Source organism: Anopheles ziemanni, chromosome 3 (genome assembly GCF_943734765.1).
Source record: "Anopheles ziemanni chromosome 3, idAnoZiCoDA_A2_x.2, whole genome shotgun sequence".
NCBI classification, from domain to species: Eukaryota; Metazoa; Arthropoda; class Insecta; order Diptera; family Culicidae; genus Anopheles; species Anopheles ziemanni.
Window position 1 is genome coordinate 15,876,622 of NC_080706.1, and position 22,099 is coordinate 15,898,720.

At 47.9% G+C, this 22,099-nt stretch overlaps 1 protein-coding gene across 1 annotated transcript in view; it reads left to right on the forward strand.

The window, feature by feature from the left end:
• Positions 1–20,558, forward strand: part of LOC131284205 (furin-like protease 2) — an 88,154-nt gene extending 67,596 nt beyond the window's left edge. Inside the window, exons 6-15 of the mRNA XM_058313059.1 lie at positions 333–636; positions 703–1,881; positions 1,962–2,149; positions 4,934–5,090; positions 13,004–13,278; positions 16,113–16,389; positions 16,468–16,667; positions 16,994–17,272; positions 17,352–17,599; positions 19,591–20,558. Of these exons, the coding sequence (XP_058169042.1) occupies positions 333–636; positions 703–1,881; positions 1,962–2,149; positions 4,934–5,090; positions 13,004–13,278; positions 16,113–16,389; positions 16,468–16,667; positions 16,994–17,272; positions 17,352–17,599; positions 19,591–19,953 (3,470 nt within the window). The 3' untranslated portion in view covers positions 19,954–20,558. The remainder of the gene's footprint in view (positions 1–332; positions 637–702; positions 1,882–1,961; positions 2,150–4,933; positions 5,091–13,003; positions 13,279–16,112; positions 16,390–16,467; positions 16,668–16,993; positions 17,273–17,351; positions 17,600–19,590) is intronic.
• Positions 20,559–22,099: the final 1,541 nt, after the last annotated feature.

The following is a 22,099-nucleotide window of genomic DNA, read 5'->3' on the forward strand; positions in this document are numbered from 1 at the left end:
TTGTAGGAGATCCGAGACCACATCCAAGGAAGGTGAATTCCTACCGAAGATTTTGAAACCGTAGGGAAAAGATGCCATAACTCGTAACGAATTTATTTTTATCTCTTCATCTCGTTTGGCCCGGTCGTTAGACTGAAGCCGGTTGATTTGGTACGTTTTTGGAAAGCGGTGGAAATTTTTCCGATAGGAAATCCTTCCTAGTGTAACCAGCGTTCTCGAGGAAACCCCGGAGAATCGTTGAAGAGTCGAATGGGAGCGATCGACCTTTGGGGCAAAGTGTTGTTTGTGAAAATGATCCTTATGATTTTCTTTCTTCTTGTGTTTTCCGGTAGGTGTTCGGATGCTGGATGGAACGGTGAACGACGCGGTAGAAGCAAAGGCACTGGGGTTGAACCCGGATCACATCGACATCTACAGCGCCTCGTGGGGTCCCGAGGATGACGGTTCGACGGTGGACGGCCCGGGACCGCTGGCCCGACGCGCCTTCATCTTTGGCGTCACGAGTGGGCGACAGGGCAAAGGCTCGATCTTCATCTGGGCATCGGGTAATGGTGGCCGATACACGGACAGCTGCAACTGCGACGGTTACACGAACTCGATCTTCACTCTATCTATCTCCAGCGCCACTCAGGGAGGGTAAGCATTGTTTTTATTGCTTTTTTTCATTCCTTGCTTATGTGTTCCTCTTTACATTTCCCTCAGCTACAAACCGTGGTATCTGGAGGAATGTTCGTCAACGCTAGCGACGACGTACAGCTCGGGAACTCCGGGACACGATAAGAGTGTGGCGACGGTCGACATGGACGGTTCACTGCGTCCCGATCGAATCTGCACCGTGGAGCACACGGGAACATCGGCGTCGGCACCGTTGGCCGCCGGCATAGCGGCGCTCGCGCTGGAGGCGAACCCGGCCCTAACGTGGCGTGACATGCAGTACCTGGTGGTGCTAACGTCCCGCTCGGAGCCGCTCGAGAAGGAACCGGGCTGGATACTGAACGGTGTGAAGCGGAAGGTGAGCCACAAGTTTGGCTACGGCCTGATGGATGCCGGTGCGATGGTGAGCCTGGCCGAACAGTGGACCGCCGTGCCCTCGCAGCACATCTGCAAGTCGCGAGAGATCAACGAGGATCGTCCGATAGAGGTATCGGTGGGCTACACACTGCAGACGCACATGGACGTGAATGGATGCGCTGGGACGGTCAACGAGGTACGTTTCCTCGAGCACGTGCAGTGCAAGATTACGCTGCGATTCTTCCCGCGGGGCAACCTGCGCATCCTGCTCACGTCTCCGATGGGAACGACCTCGACGTTGTTGTTCGAGCGCCCCCGAGATATCACCAAGTCCAACTTCGACGACTGGCCGTTCCTCAGCGTGCACTTCTGGGGCGAACGGGCCGAAGGTCGCTGGACGCTGCAGATTCTTAACGGAGGTCCACGCCACGTCAGCCAACCCGGTATCCTGTCCAAGTGGCAGCTGATCTTCTACGGCACACAAACAAACCCGATCCGCCTGAAGTCGGAAGGTACACGCTCGGGTGCCGCCTACTCGGGCCTCAACCCGTTCGTGTTTCCCACGGAAACGGACATCAACCAGCAGTCGGGATCGCTCGGAGGAACTGGTGCTAACTACTACCAGTCGGATCTGTACAGTAACTTCATGAACTTCCCCAACCTGTTCAGCGGTGCCGGTAGCGGCATCGACAAGACGGTGGCCACCCTGAACGGGCACAACATCCCGACGGCGCAGCGCGAGAACGTGATGGCCGACTCGAACAACAAGCTGGTGGTTTTGCACGATTGCGATCCCGAGTGCGATCAGCAGGGATGCTACGGCAAGGGACCTACGCAGTGTGTTGCCTGCAAGCATTACCGGTTGGACAAGTAAGTAGAGTGCGTTGAGACGAACCCAACCCTTGACATGATGATGCATATCTCCTTAACTCCTCTCCTCCTTTTTCCAGCACTTGCGTCAGTCGCTGCCCACCGAGAAGCTTCCCGAACCAGGGAGGCGTCTGCTGGCCATGTCACGAATCGTGCGAAACGTGTGCCGGAGCTGGCCAGGATAGCTGTCTTACTTGCGCCCCTGCCCACCTGTACGTCACCGATCTTGCCGTCTGCCTGCAGGTCTGCCCGGAAGGATACTATGAAAGTAAGTGTGCTTCCGAACCTGAGACACACAGTGTGTTTGTGAGCGTGAGATGAATTTTCCTTATCTTGCCACCAATTATCTTCATGCCCTCCGGAGTAGTAGATGTCTCTTGCTTGTTCCAGTGCCAGTAAATTTGCCCCTTCCGGTTCGGATTTAATTATTAACTTTCACAACTCCACCAACCAACCTCTCAGCCTTCCAACATCGCTACGCTGTCGAATACAAATCCAAAGAAGCACCCTACAGGCTTGACTGTCATTTGGGGTAGCCATAGAGGGCAGAATTGCGAAATCCGATCCATCCCGTCTGTTTCTCCTCCTCCTGCACCCAACAATGTTTGCTGCTTCTGTATCGTGAAATCCTCAACCAGACAGCGCCGTCAGGCTGCGGTCGTAACATGAAACACAGCGTACACAGATTTTGTCCTACGACCTCGACGCGATGGTCGCGTCAGCACAGCCTTACCGGTCCACGACCTTGCGGGCCCGGGAAAGGGCGGGAACGAAACGAGTGTATAAATTTAATCCATACTTTGTGCCACAAAATATATCTCCAACTCCACCCGTCCAACGCAGCCAACAACACGGGTCTGGCACACGAGACCGGATGTTTCTTTCCATTCCATTCTCATTTCGATGTTGTGCTAGGGATACAATGAGGAGGGGACCGTGCGAAAGGTGGGTGAAATGTTTTCCAAACGCCACCAAAACGTGATTGCACGGAATGCTCGGATAAGGGGTTTGTGGCCTTTCCGAAGCTGCCTCAGAGTGTGTGCGTGTGTCTGTGTTACGCTTCGTGCCAGAGAAATTGTAAGTCCCATCGAACCCTCCATCCCCTCCAGCTGAAAGTCTTCACCTACCACCTCTTCCTTTCTTTCCCTCACCCTGACGCCACAAATTCTCCTCGCCGTTCCATGAGGACGACGATGATGATCACTCGGATGAGCACTGCTGTAATTTGTTTTAATTATGTTTGTTTGTCATTTATAATTATTAATTTTAATGCCCATCGGAGGACACGTTTTCCGCGTCAATTCCCATATATATTTATTCTTGCCCGCCTGCCTGTAGGAGGCGCACACCATCGTTCGTTGGTTTGTTTGCTTCCGTTTTCGGGCTGCGTTGGGGCGCGATTGTTTGGTCGGTGTTCCGCAGTGTTTGCCGAAACGAAACATCCTTCCGCATGTGTGTGATTTGATTTTTTCGAACCGACCTTCGCTCTTTAAAGACGCGTTTAGACGCTTTTTCCCGAGAAGGAAACTGTCCTCAAGCAAACGAAAACTGTAGGTAGGGCTAAATTAGCTACAGTGTACATACATTGACGAACAACATAACATGTCTTTCCTTGCGTTGGCAATACAAATCTTTGGTAAGAACCTTTTGAGAAACACTTCTCACCTCTGTAAGTCCAATCTACAGCGCGACCTGTTGCTCCGCTTTACGGTGTCGGATGCGGTGTCGGATACCGTCTGGTGGTGGATTTAATAGTCTCTTTAATTGTTGATCATTCGAATCAAACATGGCTGAGTGGAGTTTGTGCACAATCTACAACGCTTGGAAAGACAAACTTTTCCCCTTAAAACGAGGCAGTAAATGTGAGGCCCAAGGGGGTAGCGAAGGAGCGTTGTGTGTCATCGGAGATCGGAGCGTTAACGGCGCATTACTCTGAAGGGATGGATAAAACAGCCATTCCATTGAAGTAGAATTGGCACATCAATCGACCCGTGAACAACTGATTTATTGGCAATCATCACGTTGGTTAATGTTTGATGTTGTCGATGCGATTGTCTGTGTGCACACACAAATAAAGTTCAACGTTGTTCGTTTACCTTTGCACGAGAGGCGTAGAGTACAATTTCCCTCGTAATTGAAGCAAATTGTAATTTGACTTGTGCGAATCATTCGTATTTTCCTTTCGACTCGGCCGCCCTTCCCTATTCCCTCCGAACAATAACAACAGCAGCAACATCCGGGCTCAAATGTGTGATAATGACAGCGAAGGAAATTAGTTGCGAGAACCGTCTTTGATCTTTTACTGCGCCATTTGAAATCGGAGATCTGCTCCACAGCAGCCGAGAAACAGTCGAGCATATGGCGGTGAGGCGGTGTACCTGCGAGCAGGAGCGAGAAAATAGGAGCCCCGTTGTCTGGTGTATGTTTTTCTTCCATTTTTTTGTTTTTCCACCCCCTCCCAACACGGATTACAACCTACCCAACAAGCGAGAGTCGCCTGTTGTTTGTGTGGAGCGGACGCAAATTCAATTATCTTCGCCCGGGAAACGCACCCGCAAACTAGAAGATCCGGTAGTCCTGACCTTTTTGCCCGCAAACGAGCGGCCAGATTAAATACCGACTCGTTCACTGTCATTTCATTTGCCCTCCCCGAGGGGAGGGGAGGGGATACGCACCGGTTTTTGATGAAAAACTTGTCCGAAATGTGCCGATGTTTGCTTGCCTTCCACCAGAAGCGTACAACGTTCGTGCAGACAAGGGGTTGTTTTCTTTCCCAAGCAGTGTAGCTTTTTGACTAAAATATACTTCCAGTCCCCATCTCCAGGATTCTCTTCTTCCTCGAAAACTATCCGGAACCCAGCGCGTCAAAGCTGGTCATTTACTTTAATTTAATTCTGTTTGGTTTAACTATCCTTTTGCTTTACTTATCGCTTACGCTAGAGCGCTGGCCCACCGGAGGGCATGGTCCCCCGTTGGCCGCAACAACTGTTCATATCGTTTGTGCAACACCGAACTAACCGATTCTTTCTACCCCGTTTTCTGCCCCATACAGACTACGATAATCGAACGTGTGTGCCGTGCGAGGCAAACTGTGCCTCCTGCCAGGATCGGCCCGATTACTGCACGAGCTGCGATCATCATTTAGTTATGCATGAGCACCGCTGCTACGCCGCCTGCCCGAAGAACACCTACGAAACGGAGGATTACAAGTAAGTGCCCCCGGCGTACCACAAAGCCCATATGATGTTCGTTGCACGGAAGACACACCGTTGTTGAAGGCACAGTTCCATCGTCGCACTCAAAACGACACAGGTTGTGTGTCCATCCACCCCACCCTTAATGACGCCGAAAGAAGCCCGTAGCAGGAGGTCAACTTTTACCTACGATAATATTGGCGCAAAGCTTCGCCGCACGGTGGTTGTACCGGGGGGGTGGGCCCACTTGTCCGGAAGTAGATCACTAATCTCCGGGTCTTTAGCCACCACCGGAGCCACCTTTCGGAACATGTGTTCTTTCTGGGCAACGATTGAAGTCGAACGGCGGATGAAGATGGGGTCGATCCCCGAAATGAACCTGAAGTATGTTACACAGAAGTATTATTTTAAGGTATTACCATGCTTCGGTGTGTCCACAGTTCCCCATGGGTTACAGCAGCTGCCATTTCACCTCCTGCGGCGATGGGCAAGGGATGTCTTTATCTATGTGTAAACAAAAATTGCCACTGTTTTCCCCTACCGCCCGGTACCGGTTCCTGCGTTCCTTCTAGTGCTTCGTGTACTCTTCGGGTTGTTGGGACTTCGATTGAATAATTCAACCTGTCCCGGGTAACAATCCAGCGTAATCCCTACGCTCCGGGGAGCCTTAGATGCACCTTCCAGGTATGTTTCCGTTAGTTCGAGCTGGCTCCTCGTTCCGGGAAGAAAGGCGTGTAGCGACAAGAATTCCAGCAACTCCGGGCAACAGCGAGAGAACCCATCGTCCTCTTGTTGACTCGTTTGGCCGAGAAACGGCACAAAGTAGCCAACGAAGTATTCAATTGAGACGCCCGTCCGTATTGGAGCCATTTGCTGTCTTAACTTTCTCGAGTGCTATCGATTCCATTCTATATTCATTATGACTCCGTGCTCAACGTGCTACCGAACCATCGACAGCGAACGAGGACATCGTGTCGGACGACATTGTTCGGTTTTGTTGTCCTGTAAATAAACGCTACCAACAGGTCAAGCCCGGGTGGAACCGAACACTCGAGCGGCGACTGCTTCCCCACAGCGTAGGAGAACAAATGGACAACAAAAGATATTCTTATAAATTTGCACACGATTACCAGGGACTTGTGGCGTTGACAGTTGTCGATCTGCATTTCAATCGCCCTCACGAGGGCGACACGGTCGACTTCCGCCTAGGTCAGGTCACAAGACGCTGGTGACCAGACTGACCGACATTTCCGTTTGCCCGTTGCCGCGCCAGAGGAACGGGCAAATTGAAAACAAGATAAGCAATCATTTAATATTCCATCGAAGACTTCACCGCTGTGGGGGAGTTTTCCTTTGTCGACGCTTTTCCTAGAAGAAAGAAAGGAAAAAGGCAAGGACATTAGAGAGCGTTCGGAAGATGGTGGAGAACATCCGCCAGCTCATAGAGGGCAACTACGACCGAAGGACAAATATTGAGGTTGGGGTATCGTTTGCTGTCGATCGAAAATTTGCTTTTGATGAAATTTTTCACCCACTTTCTAGATATGGAGCATTTTTTTTTCCCCACAACCATGAATTCGTTGGGTGTTTTACTCCCCATCCAGCAGCATCGTCCTCTTGCTCCTCGCACCCTCACCTCGGTGGCTATTCGTGGGGAAATGTTTCGGTTATTTTATGAATAAAATTTTATTACATCGTTTCACGAAGCAAAACGTGATGAAACCTGTACGCCATTCGCCCACAGCCCGGACGGGGCACATTCGTGACAGCGGGCCCCGGAAGTGTGTATGGATACTTTTGCACCTCATTTCACGCAGCAGCAGGGTGTTGCGCATACGAGTGCCGTGAGGTGACGATTGTAAAAATAATGCTTATGCTGCACAGTAAAAATGGCATGTCGTTTCATTTTAACGCTCCGTTTACAGTAAAGCACTCGTATTGTTTTCTTTTGTCTTCTGGTGGAGGCGTTAAAATTGAATCGATTGTTTCAATCATTTTGCGTGAACGTACAGCTTTAAAAAAACCGGAATGTTGTCCTCCCCGGTTGTTGCAGCTTACTTTCGATCCTTCGCCAAACATAATCCGACGAGAAGACGGTGCAAAGTTGATGGATTACTCGGCGCTTTCGGCGCGAAGCTTTCCACCGGGGGCATGCATTCGTAATGAGCGAGTTTTGGGGCGTGAAAAAAAATCTCATCAAGCGTAATTGATTGGATAAAGGTTGTCGACGGCGGGGGAAAATTAAACAAAAAACACCTTCGAGGAACAACTGTCCGGGCCAATTAAACTGTTGGCGCTGAGAAGCTTAGAAGGGCTTCCAAAATTTGACTAAAAACGAAGCTCACCTTGGTCGAGCGGCTGAATATGCATAAAATGTAACTTAATTCAAATTTCATAACCTCTGGCCTAATCCTGTCCGGTGCCAGATTACCTTCTGTTGGCGTTTCGTTCGTAACCGAACTTTTAATGGTAAAGGATTTCCGTTGGTAAATGTATGGAAAAACATTTTGGTAATTTTTGGGAGGGATTGCTTTTTTTCCGCAATCACCTTTGGTTAGTTTTTTCTTGCAAAATTTTCTTCCTGGCATCTTTTATGTAGCAAATGCTTATTTTTTAAGTCCCACCAGTAGAGTTCATCGCTTTGTGTCCGGTTCGTGCTTAAAACTGCTCCACGAATAACCATTTTATGGACCATTGTCGCTGTTGATCGGTTTCACAATTGCATCCGATTTGCGTTGACTTTCAGTTTCCTTTTTTTTGCGTTGAAACGCTTCGCCCAGCTCTTTTTTAGCACGATTATCCTGCAAATGAAACGTTCCAGATTTAGGGATTGGATCCATTTCCTGTCGGAAGTGCCATTGTTACTGGCTCGATCGAAATCATCATAGTTATTGTCGCCAGAGTCGTTCATCGCAAAGACGAATGGTAAACATAGCTGGTCCCATAGCCTTGGTGCTTATGGTATCTTCCTTCGTTTCTCCAGTTGTGTGCGGACAAAAAGTTGCTCTCCTGATGTTTATCGCCCCGGCACATTACAGAGGCAAACCGCAATGGGAGGGAAATGTTTTGCTTAAGATACTGGTTTATAAAAGCTTATTTTTATTTAGTTTTCTCCTTTTCCGTCCATTCCATTATCGCACAAAAACCCCGCTCGTGACCGATTGTTCGCCGAAACCGAACCGTTTGACACCGTGCCAATTTTATTTACTCGCCAAATGTTGACTCCGATCCGGTTGGCATTGTTCTTCCGGTTGCTTACTGTCACACGGTCGTCTTCCCTTGACCACAATGGCCCCGAATGTCGTTGGAAAGTTCTTTAATGCGGAGAAACGAACTAAAAAGAATGTAACCTACTTGTTCGGTGCGGATTCGTTGATTTTCCTGCGAAGCGAACCATCCTCCGTCGCAACGATTCACCAGAAACGCGAGGGATTTCTCTAGTGTTTGTTTCGGAAAAACATTCTGCCATGGACAGGCTTCGCTACTTTTCTTTATGTCGCCCATCGATACTGTCATCGCCATCGCAACAAAACGGCACGAAATAATATTATTTCTGCAAACCTTCGGCCTTCCTCCATCGCGCGCATCTTTTCGCGTCTGCTTCGTGTTAAGCGTTTCGAGCTATGGCTTATTCGCGGAACGATTCCCCGAGTTTTTGCTTCAAATTATGAAATTTTGTTTCAGAGCGAAGGAAAAAATTGGGGAAACCGAGGAAACGGAAATGAAATACAAACGATCGCTCTGGGGACGATCGGTTTGCCCGCCGCAGTGTAACGAACCGTGCAAAATGACAGGATATTGACGAAGAAAATGGGAGATGAATGGGAGAGAGGGAGAGAGAGAGAGAGGGGATAGGATTCCACGGTCGTAGAAGGAAAAGCACTCGGACGGCGAATGAAGCAGATAATTTGATTGGGAAATTGCATATCCGAGAGGGAAGGAATTGGGTTCCCAGTCCAGAGGGAAAACCGAATTCAAAATATGGTCAGCCAGATGATAGTTCAATCGGAATCTTCGACCAAACATTGTCCAGTTTTCTTTGCGGATCGATACCGAATCATGTCCATATTAGTGTTTGCAATTACATTGCAATGTCGCTTTGTTTGTCATTTTAAATCAAATGAATGATTTAAATGATAGCATTTTTCATTTAACGCTTTAACGCTTTTTTAACTTTGATCCAGCGCGTTAAACGCAAACCTTGGCAAAGTGAAATATATTTTAGTATAATTTTCTAGTTGCACTGAACTAAACGTTTTGCTACACACAGCAGGTAACTTTCTTAAGCAGATAACAGCCTAATTCCCTAATTTCTCCTCAATTCACCTCAAACTTACTAGAATGTATTCAAATTTAAACAGATCTGGCATAATACCTTTAAAAAATCAACGACAGGGAAAGGAGAGAAGAATGAGGAGAATTATAAATGCATTGAATCACACCGATTTGTGAGGCCGTTTGGTGGAACTGTCAATAACAAACATTGCAGAGTAACACTCCATCATTAACAAATTCGGAAAATTATGGAAATTATCAAGGCTGCAACTGTTGATCCAGAATGTTGTAATGTTTTAAATCGTTTGTAATACCACGACTATACAAACTTTGTTATCAACTTTTATATTAATTGCTTTGTTATGCGATTTTGGATTTATACATTTCCACAAAATAATCCTTTATGGATATGGTCAACAATAGTCTGTATTTCTGGTAAAAAGTAATTGTTTTCAACTTCTTTAGTATTTTTATTAAAGTATTAAAATGATTTGTATTTCATTGTATTGAAGGAAGTATTGTATACATTTGAATGTGCCTTTGATTGCAAATGGGTTAAAGCTACGGTTTGTTCTTTATGTAAGTATTTATAAGATTCATCTGCAAACGTCATTCCACATTAGAAAGTAAGCTTAGAGTTTTCTTCTAAATTGAAACTCCAACGATCGTGGCTCCTTATAATATTTACCATAGTCCTGAATGCTGTTAAAATAGAAACTTAAACTACCTGTTTTTTTCAAAACATTTTTTGGTGAATTAATGTTGTAAACTGAGTTAGAAAGCTACATTTTGGATTTATTACGAAACATGCTCTAATGGATGAGGAGATTCTCTTTATTTCCTTAGCTAAGCTTGTCGTTTCGTTCGCTACGTTTTGAAACATAAAGGTAACGGGAGTCATAAACACACTTCCTAAGAATGCCAACGAAACAATGTTTCTGTTTCCCGCGGAACAAAATAAAAAAAAGGACACTCTCCCCTCCCGGTCCGCCCCGCGGCCACGTGGTCCACGTACGCGATGGATGTTTTGCTAACAACATTATTCAACTTCATTTCGCACGATGTTTTCCACAAAGTCCCGTGGCCTCAGCCCTGCAGCCGGGCGGATGTGCATCCAGATGTGCACGGCGAGTTGGAGTTGGCGGCCCACATTATGCTATCGTTCGCTTAAATCTTCCCCTACACACCTGTGGGCGGAGCGGCGGGGAAGGGGGGTGGCGGTTGGTTCCAGCTGGCGTTAATGTAGCGCACACCGGAAAACGGATGCTTTTGGTGCTGGGGTGGTGACGCCAGTACCGCTTACTTACCCCTCGGCGAGGACGGTGGGTGGTGTTGGTTGACTTGGCTAATGGATTTCCCCGGGGGTAATTCGTACCCACACTGGAGCATCAGGTCCTTCGCTGCAATGGACATCCCGTGGTGTGAAAGACTGTCATCCGACCAGCGGTTCTCTCCCTTTTCCCCATGCGGCCAACGGCCGATGTTCCTGGATGCCCACTTTTGCCGCGGCGTCGAGTAAGGGTCATAAAAATTGAAAATAAAATTTCATGCTTCCCGCACTTCAACTTCCTAAACTCGCCGTTGACATCCGCTTCGGTACTTCCGCTTGCGGGACGTCCCGCCACACCATCAAAGCGACAGCAACAGCGCAAATATTATCTGTCACTTCATATTTTTTTACGATTATTTATCGCAATTTGCTGTCACGAGGACCGACCGATCCTGGACGCTCTCTATCTTTCCTTGAGGTTGCTTCCTGCCAACAGCCGGGACACTACAGCCACTACCGTACCGTACACCTGCCAAGCCAGGGAAGGAATTTACGAGACATGACTTACCTCACCGAGGAGACGATGCGCCCCGTCCCAAAGCCCCGCCATCCTCCTCCAGTGGGAACCGAAACGGGTACTAAAACCCCTTTTCCGTTCCGATGCCACGGACACGGGCTCATATTTTCCCTTATTTCATTATCATACACGCCACACATTTCGGGCGCCAGAAAAGGCGCCGGTGAAGGGGCCCGACCTGGTCACCCGAAGCGCGAAACGAATAAGGCCGGCAACGGGCGCGAAGGTGCAAACGATACACACCCTGGCAATTACGTGCCCCTGCTGCTAAATCTTCCTTGCCTCCAGGACGGCAAGACGGCAAGACGTGCTCGAGAACACTCTCGACATCTTTGTCGACCATGGAAGGCGTTTTCCCGGTGACAAGCTTTCCCAGGGAAAAATGGCTCGTCGAGCCAAGCTTCGGGGATGCCTTTTTGGCACGGTATCCACGACATGTGGAGCCTCTTTAAACGAGTATGTGTGTGTGTGTGTGTGGGAGGGGGGGGGGGGGGTGGGATCTCGCGTGGTGAAAAGTCAATTTCAGGTTGGCTCCTAGCAGCATGGTACCACGCGACATAACTCATACGTAACGCGCGCGCTTCCACTTTCCACGTGTCCTTTCCGAACCCCGGGAACTCCGGGAAGGACAACGGGGAAGATGGCACCCACCATTCGGCGAGTTCTCGAGGGTGTGTGTGCATAATTTATGCTGGTTGAGGTGTACATAAAAATTCTATCTGTATTTAAGTGTTTCCTACTGTTTTATTTTATTCTAGTCGGAAGGAACCGGGCGCCGAGCGAACGGAAAAATTGCACATACTAAGGGCACCAGGGTATGTGTACTTGCAAGTGTACGTGTGCTCGGCTGCCCCCTTCGTTGACCCCGAAATGCGTCGTCTTCGCCGGGCATCGCGTCGCTTGTGTGCATTTGTGCTTTGTTTCGTTGTTGTTAAATTTTATTGCCACATCTGGCGATCGTAAAAGTGCTGAGTGCTGCCAACGCCAACACTTACCAACAAGTCCGTTCCGCGCCGCCCCACCCCTCCAGGCAGGATCGCTTTCCCACGATCAGGACATCCGAATGTCCACCCAAGCGGAAAGGGGGAACCCATTTTTCTAGATTTTTTCATTTTTCAAGATTATTCTATTTGGTTTGACTCGCGCTCGGAGGGAACGCTTTTTACAGCTTTTATCGCCGAGAAGTGTTTGTTTGGTGTAACGATTCTGGCCTGCAACGAAAAGACGCACTTGGGCGATGGTATGAACTTCCCCATGGTTGGTCGTTTTAGTATAAAAGTTGATCATAATGCCCAATGCTAGTTGAAATTATTTCTTCCTTTGAGCGACGTTTTCCAATTTAATGTACTTTGATTTTTGTACGGAAAAAAATTTCAACTCCATAAACAAAATATCAATTTCTTCAGAGAATGAACGTCGTGATTAGATGAACTATTTTGATGTTCTTTTATCACCAAAAGGGAAAAAAAAATAATTGTTTGTGTTTGGTAAGAGTTCGTATTTCATCGAAACAGGTTTACTGTTCTCTCTTTTAAGGGTTTTGAATCTTTTTATAATGTTGAATAAATTAAGGTACAGTGTCTGAAGTGTGTACTTGCTTCCTTCTCGGATTTATTCATCGAACAAAAAGATGGCTCCAAGAGCCAGATAGCATTTAGTACTAAATGATTCAATCGAGCAACGTTTGAAGACTCTTTAATGTGCATTCATGCAAACCATTTCCTCCGCTCCAATTCAATGGAACTTTTTGCGCCCCATATCCTGTGCCATTGTAATACCTTTCCATTGTTTTCTGTTTCCTTCCAGCTGTGCCGATTGTCATACATCCTGCGCCACGTGCAACGGGTCCTCGGAGAGCCAGTGCATCCTGTGCCGGGCCGGCCGGTTCGCGCACGAAGGCCGCTGCCTGAACGCCTGCCCCGACGGCTTCTACGGGGACAAGAAGCGCCACGAGTGCATCGCCTGCCCGCACGGTTGCGCCACCTGCAGCAACGGTGCCGTCTGCCTCAGCTGCCACGACAACTGGACGATGAACCGGAAGGGGAAATGCATCGCCAACGGAAACAACAACTGTGACGAATGTAAGTGTACCGGCATCGGGAGGGGGTGGAAAATTATTGCACAATTATCGATGCCACCTCTGCGTTGTCGCACCGTTCCACGGCGCGCGGAACCATTAGTCTGCGTATAAATGCACCCGGTGCGGGGAAGCGGGATGGACGCGGAAACGGTTGGCACCTTGGGCCGACACTTCCTTTCGACGACGCTTTCGAAATTGGCCGGTATCGTGGCGAAATGGAAAACGTGCTCGCAGTCCATTTTTATCGCTTGATCGATTTTACCTCTTTTTTTACCTTTTTAAATCCCAACTAAGTGCATGCAATAATGGATCCCATTGCGAAGCCGGGCGGGAAAAAATGGTTCCCAAACTAAAAGCCACCTTCAAGCAAGCTTCAAGCCACCTTCATGTCCCTACGGACTTTCAACGTTTTTTTTTTTTCATTCGTTGCAATAGTCATGGAAAGAGAAAAGTGTGACTTTATCTCTGGTGCGTCATAAAACTGAATGGGTCTTTCCGGTACTTTTGCTAACCGGGCTCAACGTGCTTTGAAAAGAGAGAAATGAATAGTTTCGCGCCACTTTCTTTTTCTGAACTTAAATGTTTCTCTTAATTGAACTTGAATCGTTTTCCTTCCGCTCAGCGCCAGTATCGCAGATTCGTTAAAAATCAATTCATGAAAATGCTTTTTAACACGTTTATCACTGATGTTTTCTAAAAAGTTGTTTCACCAACAATAAATATATAATGAAAACTTAAAGCTGTATTAATCCCAAAACGATATTCTCGGGATGTTTAGTATAAGCTTGGTTTTCCAAACCGGTTGGTTGAATCAATCTGTTTAGTGTTACTTTAATCTGGCACTCAACGAAGAATTCTTCACTTTACTTCCTTTTTAACTATAACCCTGGTGACTCTTAAACCTAGCATCTAAATAAGAAGCTGTAGTGCTTTTGAACTGCACATGCCGATTACCGAAGGCTCTGTTACCTTAGTTTCGCAGCCTGATGAATGAAAAGGGTGGTTCGAATTTATTGTACGCTTCCGATAGGTTCTCCAACATACTGTAATCTGAAGTATTCACATTCATGGCGTTCAATGTTGATGCTTTATTGATAAAACCCTTTTTTCCCTCTGATTTTTAACAATCTTTGATCTTTATTTCACATAAAATCAATGAAGAACGTCATTAAATTTGTCAGAAAAAGGATACAGGTGTACATGGAGATTCATATGTTGTGCTTCACCTCTTTCCGAGTGAACGACCAGGCGCCTCCATAATGTACTCATTTGGTAGTTTTATTTATTATTTCCTACTGTAACGAATAATGCGCCCAAGTTTCGAGTGTATCTGATCTACCCTTGCACACTGAAGAGAGCATACGCTTTCCCGGAATGCTAACCACCACCTTGCTGGCGAAACCAGTTCTCCGGAAAGATCCGAAAGGGAAACGTGGAACGCGAGCAAAGGGGGGGGGGGGGGGGTCCTTTTGCTACGCTCCGATGGGGCAAACGACGCTTCGATTAATGCGCCGGACTGTGAATTTATGCTCGTTAGGCGAATTGCCGTATCGTTACGCCCGGGCTCGGGAGTGCACCGATGCATTTCCCCGTAATTGCTGAAGCGCTTCCGTGCACAGTGGATGGGGGCATCCATCTAAGCGATAAGCTTTCCATCGGAATCAAACGGCGCGCGTCACCGTCAGAGTGCGGGCGGTGAACCACCAAGCGGTAAAACCAAACGACCGACCTCCGTTCCTCATCCGCCTCCCACCACTTCGACGACGACCCGCGACGATTGTGCGACGAACCGAAAATGCAAAAATGCGCACAGAACCCGTACAAAGATTGCCAACTGTCCTTTGCGATTCTGATGTGCCGGGTAGAGGAGTAGCCGGATGTTGTTTCCTTGGTAACGGTGGCTCGCCATGTACATTCGCCCCTTTTTATGCTTCCCCAATCGGAAACTGCAATCAGAGATTGAGCGCCTGGGAAGGGAAAAGTTATTCCTCGGCCCCGGAAAGGGAGCTGGAGCGGTTCGTGCGGGATTCCGTGCGAAATTTTTCGCCTCTCTGGATAACACGACGGTATTTCATCCCGTGATTAAATTCCCAAATACGCGCCCAACCGCGTGACTCGCAGGGAATGATGATGGGGTGGGTTTGCTGCAATTTCCTTGGAAAATCATAGACCCCTAGGCCGGGCATGATGGATTATTCGCACAAAAGAACCGCAACCGCACCCGGCGTAAAATGGAGCGAGAGCGGAATTCGTAAACACTGTCATCGGAACGGAAACTGTTGCCAAATGATAATGCGTCCGGCAGGCAGGGTAAATATTGGTGATTGATCGGTTTTAATGAGGTCTGGCTGGATGTTATTGTCGCCGAGGCCCGAACCGAGGTTGGTTAAGGCTATTTTACTCTATTGCATTAATATTTACCCAATTGTTTTGTACGGTACTGGTTTTTACTTTCCCCTCGGGCTGGGAAAATTGGTTTAAATCGTACATCTTTAATAACAATATTTTCTCTACGTTCTCTACCTTCTCTTCCCGGGATCGTAAACCAAATAATCAATATTGTTGCGTTATTGTATCACCAACCTGCAACATGATTATTTTGTAAATTAAAATTAATATTAAAGTGAATAATTACATCGCCTGTGATGGGTGGATGAAATAATGACCTGTCGTCATGGCGTGTAACGTTGATTGACTTTATCCTCTTATGTGTATATTCTCGTTTTTTTTCAACCGAAGGAAGGATCAGAGTCATTTCCCGGTCGATTAAATGCATTCAAACCCGGTTACGAATTAAAACGTTTTTCGTTTCGTTTCTGTCGTTCTTCCACACAGCTGAATACTTCGAGAACGGCCACTGCCATCCATGTCACTCGACGTGCGAAACCTGTACCGGGCCGACGGAGAACGAGTGTCTGACGTGCGCCTCTAATCTGCTGCTCCAGGGTCAGCGCTGCGTGAACGTGTGCGACGAGGGCTACTACATGGAGGTGGGCGTGTGTGCCAAGTGTCTGCACACCTGCACGCAGTGCGTCTCGCGGATGAACTGCACCGCCTGCATGAAGGGTTTGCAGCTACAGAGTGGCGAATGTCGCACGACCTGTGCCGATGGGTAAGTTCCAACCGAACACTAAAGCCATTCGAAAAGAGATCGGCTGACCGATTCAACTCGCCGCTTCGCATCTTACAGATACTACAGCGACCGAGGAACGTGCGCCAAGTGCTATCTCAGCTGCCACACGTGTAGTGGGCCGCGGCGCAACCAGTGCGTGCAGTGTCCGGAGGGATGGCAGCTGGCGGGTGGTGAATGCTTCCCCGAGTGTCCCGAGGGTTTCTTCAAGACGAAGTTCGGCTGCCAGCCATGCCATCATTACTGCAAGACATGCAACGGTAAGTGATCGATGTTGTTGGGACGATGTACCACCAACATGATTGACTCGTCTGTCGTTCTTTGCATTATTTAACATTTTCGTATTTCATACACTTGGTAAAGATAATTCCTCATCGAAACACGAACATTTTTTAATTCCCAACACATTTTTAATATTAATTTTAGAACGAATAGCTTTGTTCTAAAACCTCACTCATAAGCGCCTGAATGTATGCAATCATTGTGCATGCAATCAACTTCAAATGAACGAACTAGAAAATATAATTGAAAACACAGATTTAATTCGATCGTTCTTCTTCTCCCTCTTCCTCCCGCATTACTACAGGTGCCGGCCCGCTAGCCTGTACGTCCTGTCCGGCCCACAGCATGCTGCAGGACGGTCTCTGCATCGATTGCCTCGCGTCACAGTACTACGATCCGCCGACGCAAACGTGCAAAACGTGCCACGAGTCGTGCCGGACGTGCAGCGGCCCCGGCCAGTTCTCCTGCCTCACCTGCCCCTTCCCGCTGCACCTCGACCGCCTCAACCATCAATGTGTGCCTTGCTGCGCGGCCGACGCATCGCCCGACGATCAAAGCTGCTGCCATTGCGACAAAGCGACCGGTAAGACACAATCCCTCCGCTTCTATTCTTTCCAACACTGTAGTAACCTTCTTTTCGCCTTCACCCCTTGCTGTTTCAGGTGGCTGCATTAATGCATCGCCGGCCGGTAAACGGCGCGTCGGGACCGAGCAGCAGCTGCTGCAGTTCGGCGACGAGAGGGCTGGCGCTGGGCCGGACGTTCCCGGCGAGGGAACCGGCGGTGGCGGGTCGCACCAGACCTGGCAGCAGTTCCTAACCAGCACGTCCATGTCGACCATCACGGTGGTTGCCGTGTCCGGCTGTCTGCTGATTGTTACCCTGTTTGTAGTGATATTTACCGTTTTACAGGTGAGTAACGTAGTTGCATTTGCGGAATGTTTATCCACAAGAGGCCATTGGCGTACTCTAGATTTTTTTTATGAATACCAACCCTGCCACCGAAACCTTCGCTAATCTACTTAAGCGCAAAGGTAGTGTCATACTCCCTGGCAGAAAAAAGGCTGAACAGATCCTCTCATAGGCTTATCCGGGATAAGATTGTTAGCCTGTTAAAATTCGATTGATCCTTCAGCGCGTCGCGACGAACTTCATTGTCGATGGGTTATCTTATAAATCAAACATCTAAGTCCCGTCAAAAAATTATATCGCTGCATCCGGTGATGACGTTGGCTTGAAAATCTTCCCTTGCGCCTTCCAAGGGTTCCATTCCAACCAGCTTAACGGCTCCCCGTCACAATCCCGCCAAGGGACCGACCTGGGATTCCAATTATCCACCCCCCCCTTTAGAAGAGAGGAGTGCGCGGGTTGAAGTTGTTAATCGGAAATATGATTAAATCCGTCCGCTTCCATCCGCACCCGCATCGGGGGCACCATGCTTACATCTTTTCCTTGCGAAAGATACACACATACACACACATATATACTCTCACTGAAAGGATTGGGTTGGTTCAGTTTATTTGGTAAACAGACGACGGAGCCGTCTCGAGATTTGAACACCGTGGCCGTAGGGGGTTTTATCGTCAACCGCAATTTTCGGCGTTGTCTTACGACGTTCCAGCGGCATCGTACCATTTCCCGCAAAGAGGAGCGGGAAAGCGAAAGAGAAACGAAGCTTACGCTTCCCTCCCGCCACCGGAACATCGTCACACATTTTCCCACCGTGAGCCGCTGAGTTCCCCGAAGGCGGCTCGGTGCTCGCGGGAAAACCACAAATCAATTTGTCGCGTAAGCCAACATCATCGCCTCCTGCTTGTCTCGCTTCCTACCCCGCTCTTCTCCCCTTGTTCCACGTCAAAAATGACGCTGAAATGCCCCGTTCGCTCGCCGGCGCGGTCGTGATGGCAAAATCCCCTGGACTGTGGCCGTCTCGCCCACCTTTTCCACCGCGTTTTTTACACCTCGAGGTGATTGGAACGTGACGACCCGAGTGACAGCGAGGTGGAGACGGGGGGAAAAGGATTCCATTAAAATCCCGTTCATTTGTTCTCTCGCCCAACGAGCCCCCCGTAACACTTTCGTCCCGGGGCAAGGCACCGACGAGGACGCTGATTAAACGCACTCCGCCATCCCCCGATCCCTCACACCGTCGATCGCCAGTATTTCTTGTTGTGTTCGGTCGATCAAATCCTTTGGAGAGTTTGTTCTATTTATTACGCCATCCACCGTCGGCTCACTGGGGTCGCGCAGGTTTGCTTTGTGTAATAAATGATCAAATCTACAAACAAACTCCCCACGGGCCGAATTCGCTCGTTTCCCAGGTATTCCGTTCCGGTGGATTCGACAGTAAGCCCGATGAAAGAAAAATCGAAAATCATTCTTGAACATTCACTAAACACAAAGCCAGGAAAAAGTTGATCATGATGGAGATGAAAGCGGGTTTAAAGATGTTTGGTTCTCACTAGGCTAAACATAAAACCTTTTTTTTTCTTGGGTTTCTTCACGACACCAGCAAGCGTGTAAACCTTTTCTTCAGCCAAAGCCTCGCTTGTGGTGTTCGGTTTTCATTTCCAGCACGTCTTGATTGGATCGGCATATACTTTTTTGTTCTCCTTAGGCAAGGATTGTTTTTCGGTCATTAAATTTCTGCACAAACAGTCTCCTCAACGAATTTCGCACCTGTGACTCAAACCTCCGGGTGTTTGATCGAATTCTAAATAATAACAAATTTTTTTTTGCTTTCTTTTCATTTCATCCTTCATCGCATCGGTATCGTTGAAAACACTTCACGCCGTTTGGATAAACGAAAACTCCACGTAAACGACGTGGCCATCCATCGATCGGAAAACCGCGAACCGGATAAAAACACCAACACAAACACAAAACCGATCCCGCGAGCGCAGAAGCGTAGCCAAACGATGTACACTGGAATTAAGTATAATAAATTAGGCAAGAAACCACCGTCGGGCGGCGGCAGCCGAACCACCAGGATATCGATACCGGCCGATGGGGATGATTTATTGGAACCAATTGTAAATAACGACGAAGAGGAGGAGGAGGATGACGACGACGACGACGACGACGACGAGGATGATTATGATGGCAGCAGCGCGTCCAATCGGCTGGCAACCACCGCCGAGGCCGAGGGCAGTGACCAGGAGGAAGCGGATACGGCGGGACAGTTTGACAGCCGGAGGTTAACCGCGAAAGCAGTGCCGGCCCGAGGGAAGCGGACGTTTCGTTACGTAGCGTCCACCAGGACCTAAGCGGGAAGCGGTGGAGCGACGGTGGTAGGTAAGCAACAGCCCAACCCTCCCGGAATGCAGCATTGGGGCAGGTGTTTAGGAACACCCACACCCCTTCATTCTCGGTCCGGGAAAACCTCTGGGCAGTTGACCGAAAAGCGGAGGGAGGGGGGAACGGCGTGAATGTGTGCCTGAACACAAATGCAAACTCTCAGTGTCGAAGCGAGCAGCAGCATTTGTGGACGGATGTGATGTACGTGTGAGTAGGCGTGTGCGTGTGTGTATGTGTGATTGTGTAAAGGCGTGGTTGAGCGATTGTACGAGTCGGAGTTGCAACAATAGAAAGTTCACAGTTGAATACGAACAAAACGAATCGGAAGGACATTTAATCACTGAAGCAACTTAAACACCTGCACCTATCCCCTCTTCGGGTCAGTAAATTTATTTCATGTGAGTGTGCAGATGTGGGAGCAAACCACAAGGAAACTGACAGCACTACTATACTGACAGCACAGCATCCTTCGTTTATGTTGTTGTATCCCAAACGAAAAGAAAAATCGTACTTCCGGTTGAAGGCAGTTAATCAAAAGTATAGCGATGAATCAAAGGATATTAGCATCGTTTTAGGAGAAACAAAATTAAACAGTATGGAGGAACACAAGATACAGGTAATCAGTCCAGCAGAAATTATAGCAGTATTTTTATTGGCCTTACTTTCAAGGGCACTCAGAAGCCAGACAGTGCTGTATAGATTTTTAGCACAGTTTGCTTTGTTTGCCCTACAGTTGATTTTCAAGCAAATTCGTTTGTGTATGAATAACATACGCTTGCTTTGGCGGCAGAAAAACGTGCAGCTTCCGTTGATTAGGATGCGTTCGACCTGTTTCGACCCGGCATCGTTGATTTTTTAATCAATATTTTTAAAATAATTGAAAACGTAGCACTAACTCGCACCAATTCCTGCAACGTTGCAAAAACTAAATTAGTTTACCTTTACGCACTTTTCGATTGTTTATTATAAATCTGCACACTTGTCGTTTGACATTTGTTTGATAACTGTTTTTCCATCCATCTATGGTTGTGTCTTGTGATTCTCGACTCATAATCACATAATATTTAATTTGTTAATCGCATCGTTTTAAAAATTCTTATCACTATCAACTTTTTCCTTATTTTATGCTATTGCTTTCGGTCACATTTTTTTATTTGACGTGCGTGTACGCTTGTGAGTGTGTTAAACCAATGTTTGCGTGTGCGTGTGTGTGTATATGCTTGCGTGTGTGTCTTTGTATGAAAGAGTATCGTTGAGAACGAGGAAGAAAACGAATCAAAAACTCCACTAAAGGAATGTCTAATGATCTAAGTTCATCTCGTACCGGCCTCAAGACAAACCCGTCGTCGTTCCCGTGTTGTTCGGAAACAAGTAAGGAAAGAGCAACCGCCCGGTGCATTCGTGTACGAGTTTCCACCCGACGGACGATTGGAGGCAACCAGGGAAGAATAGGAACTATTATATATACATATATATACTAAAATAGATATATATTGAACTATACATATTTTTACCTTTGCCCTTTCATGCCAAAAGTGGCAAATACTGGGTCGAGCAAGGAAGGGGGAAAGGGCCCCCGACCGGTAGTAGCCTAGGAAAACATGTTGCTAAAAGGGGGTTTAAAAGCGAAATCTGGGCGCTCTATGTTAATGTATTGAAACAGACAGTAAAAGCTGGAGGGAATGTTTTCAGCGCCAAAACTCAATCCTGGAGGGGGTAAAGTTAAACCAGCCGGTTTTTGTAGCCTTCGACGGAAGCAGCTGGCAGTTCTTTTGCGATTCACCGGGAAGGGAAGCATTGTGTATAGACCCATCGCAGCCATTAGACGTGAAGAAGGGAAGTTGGAACGGGAGCGTCTCAGCATGAGCATAGCAACATGAACAAACCAACTCTTGTTCCGCGGGGACGATTTGTTTTTCTTTTGCTTTCGAATGAAGCCTCGTCGGGGGAAGAACGTTTATGTTTCGAGAACAAACTCATGCTCATTCACGCACATACACACATCCAAAACCATGGAAGAAACATTGCAAAGGCACAGGAACATAACAAGGAACGTAACCGACGAACGCGGGCAAGAGCAGAGCAAAACGAATCAACATCATAGAAGAAACAAAC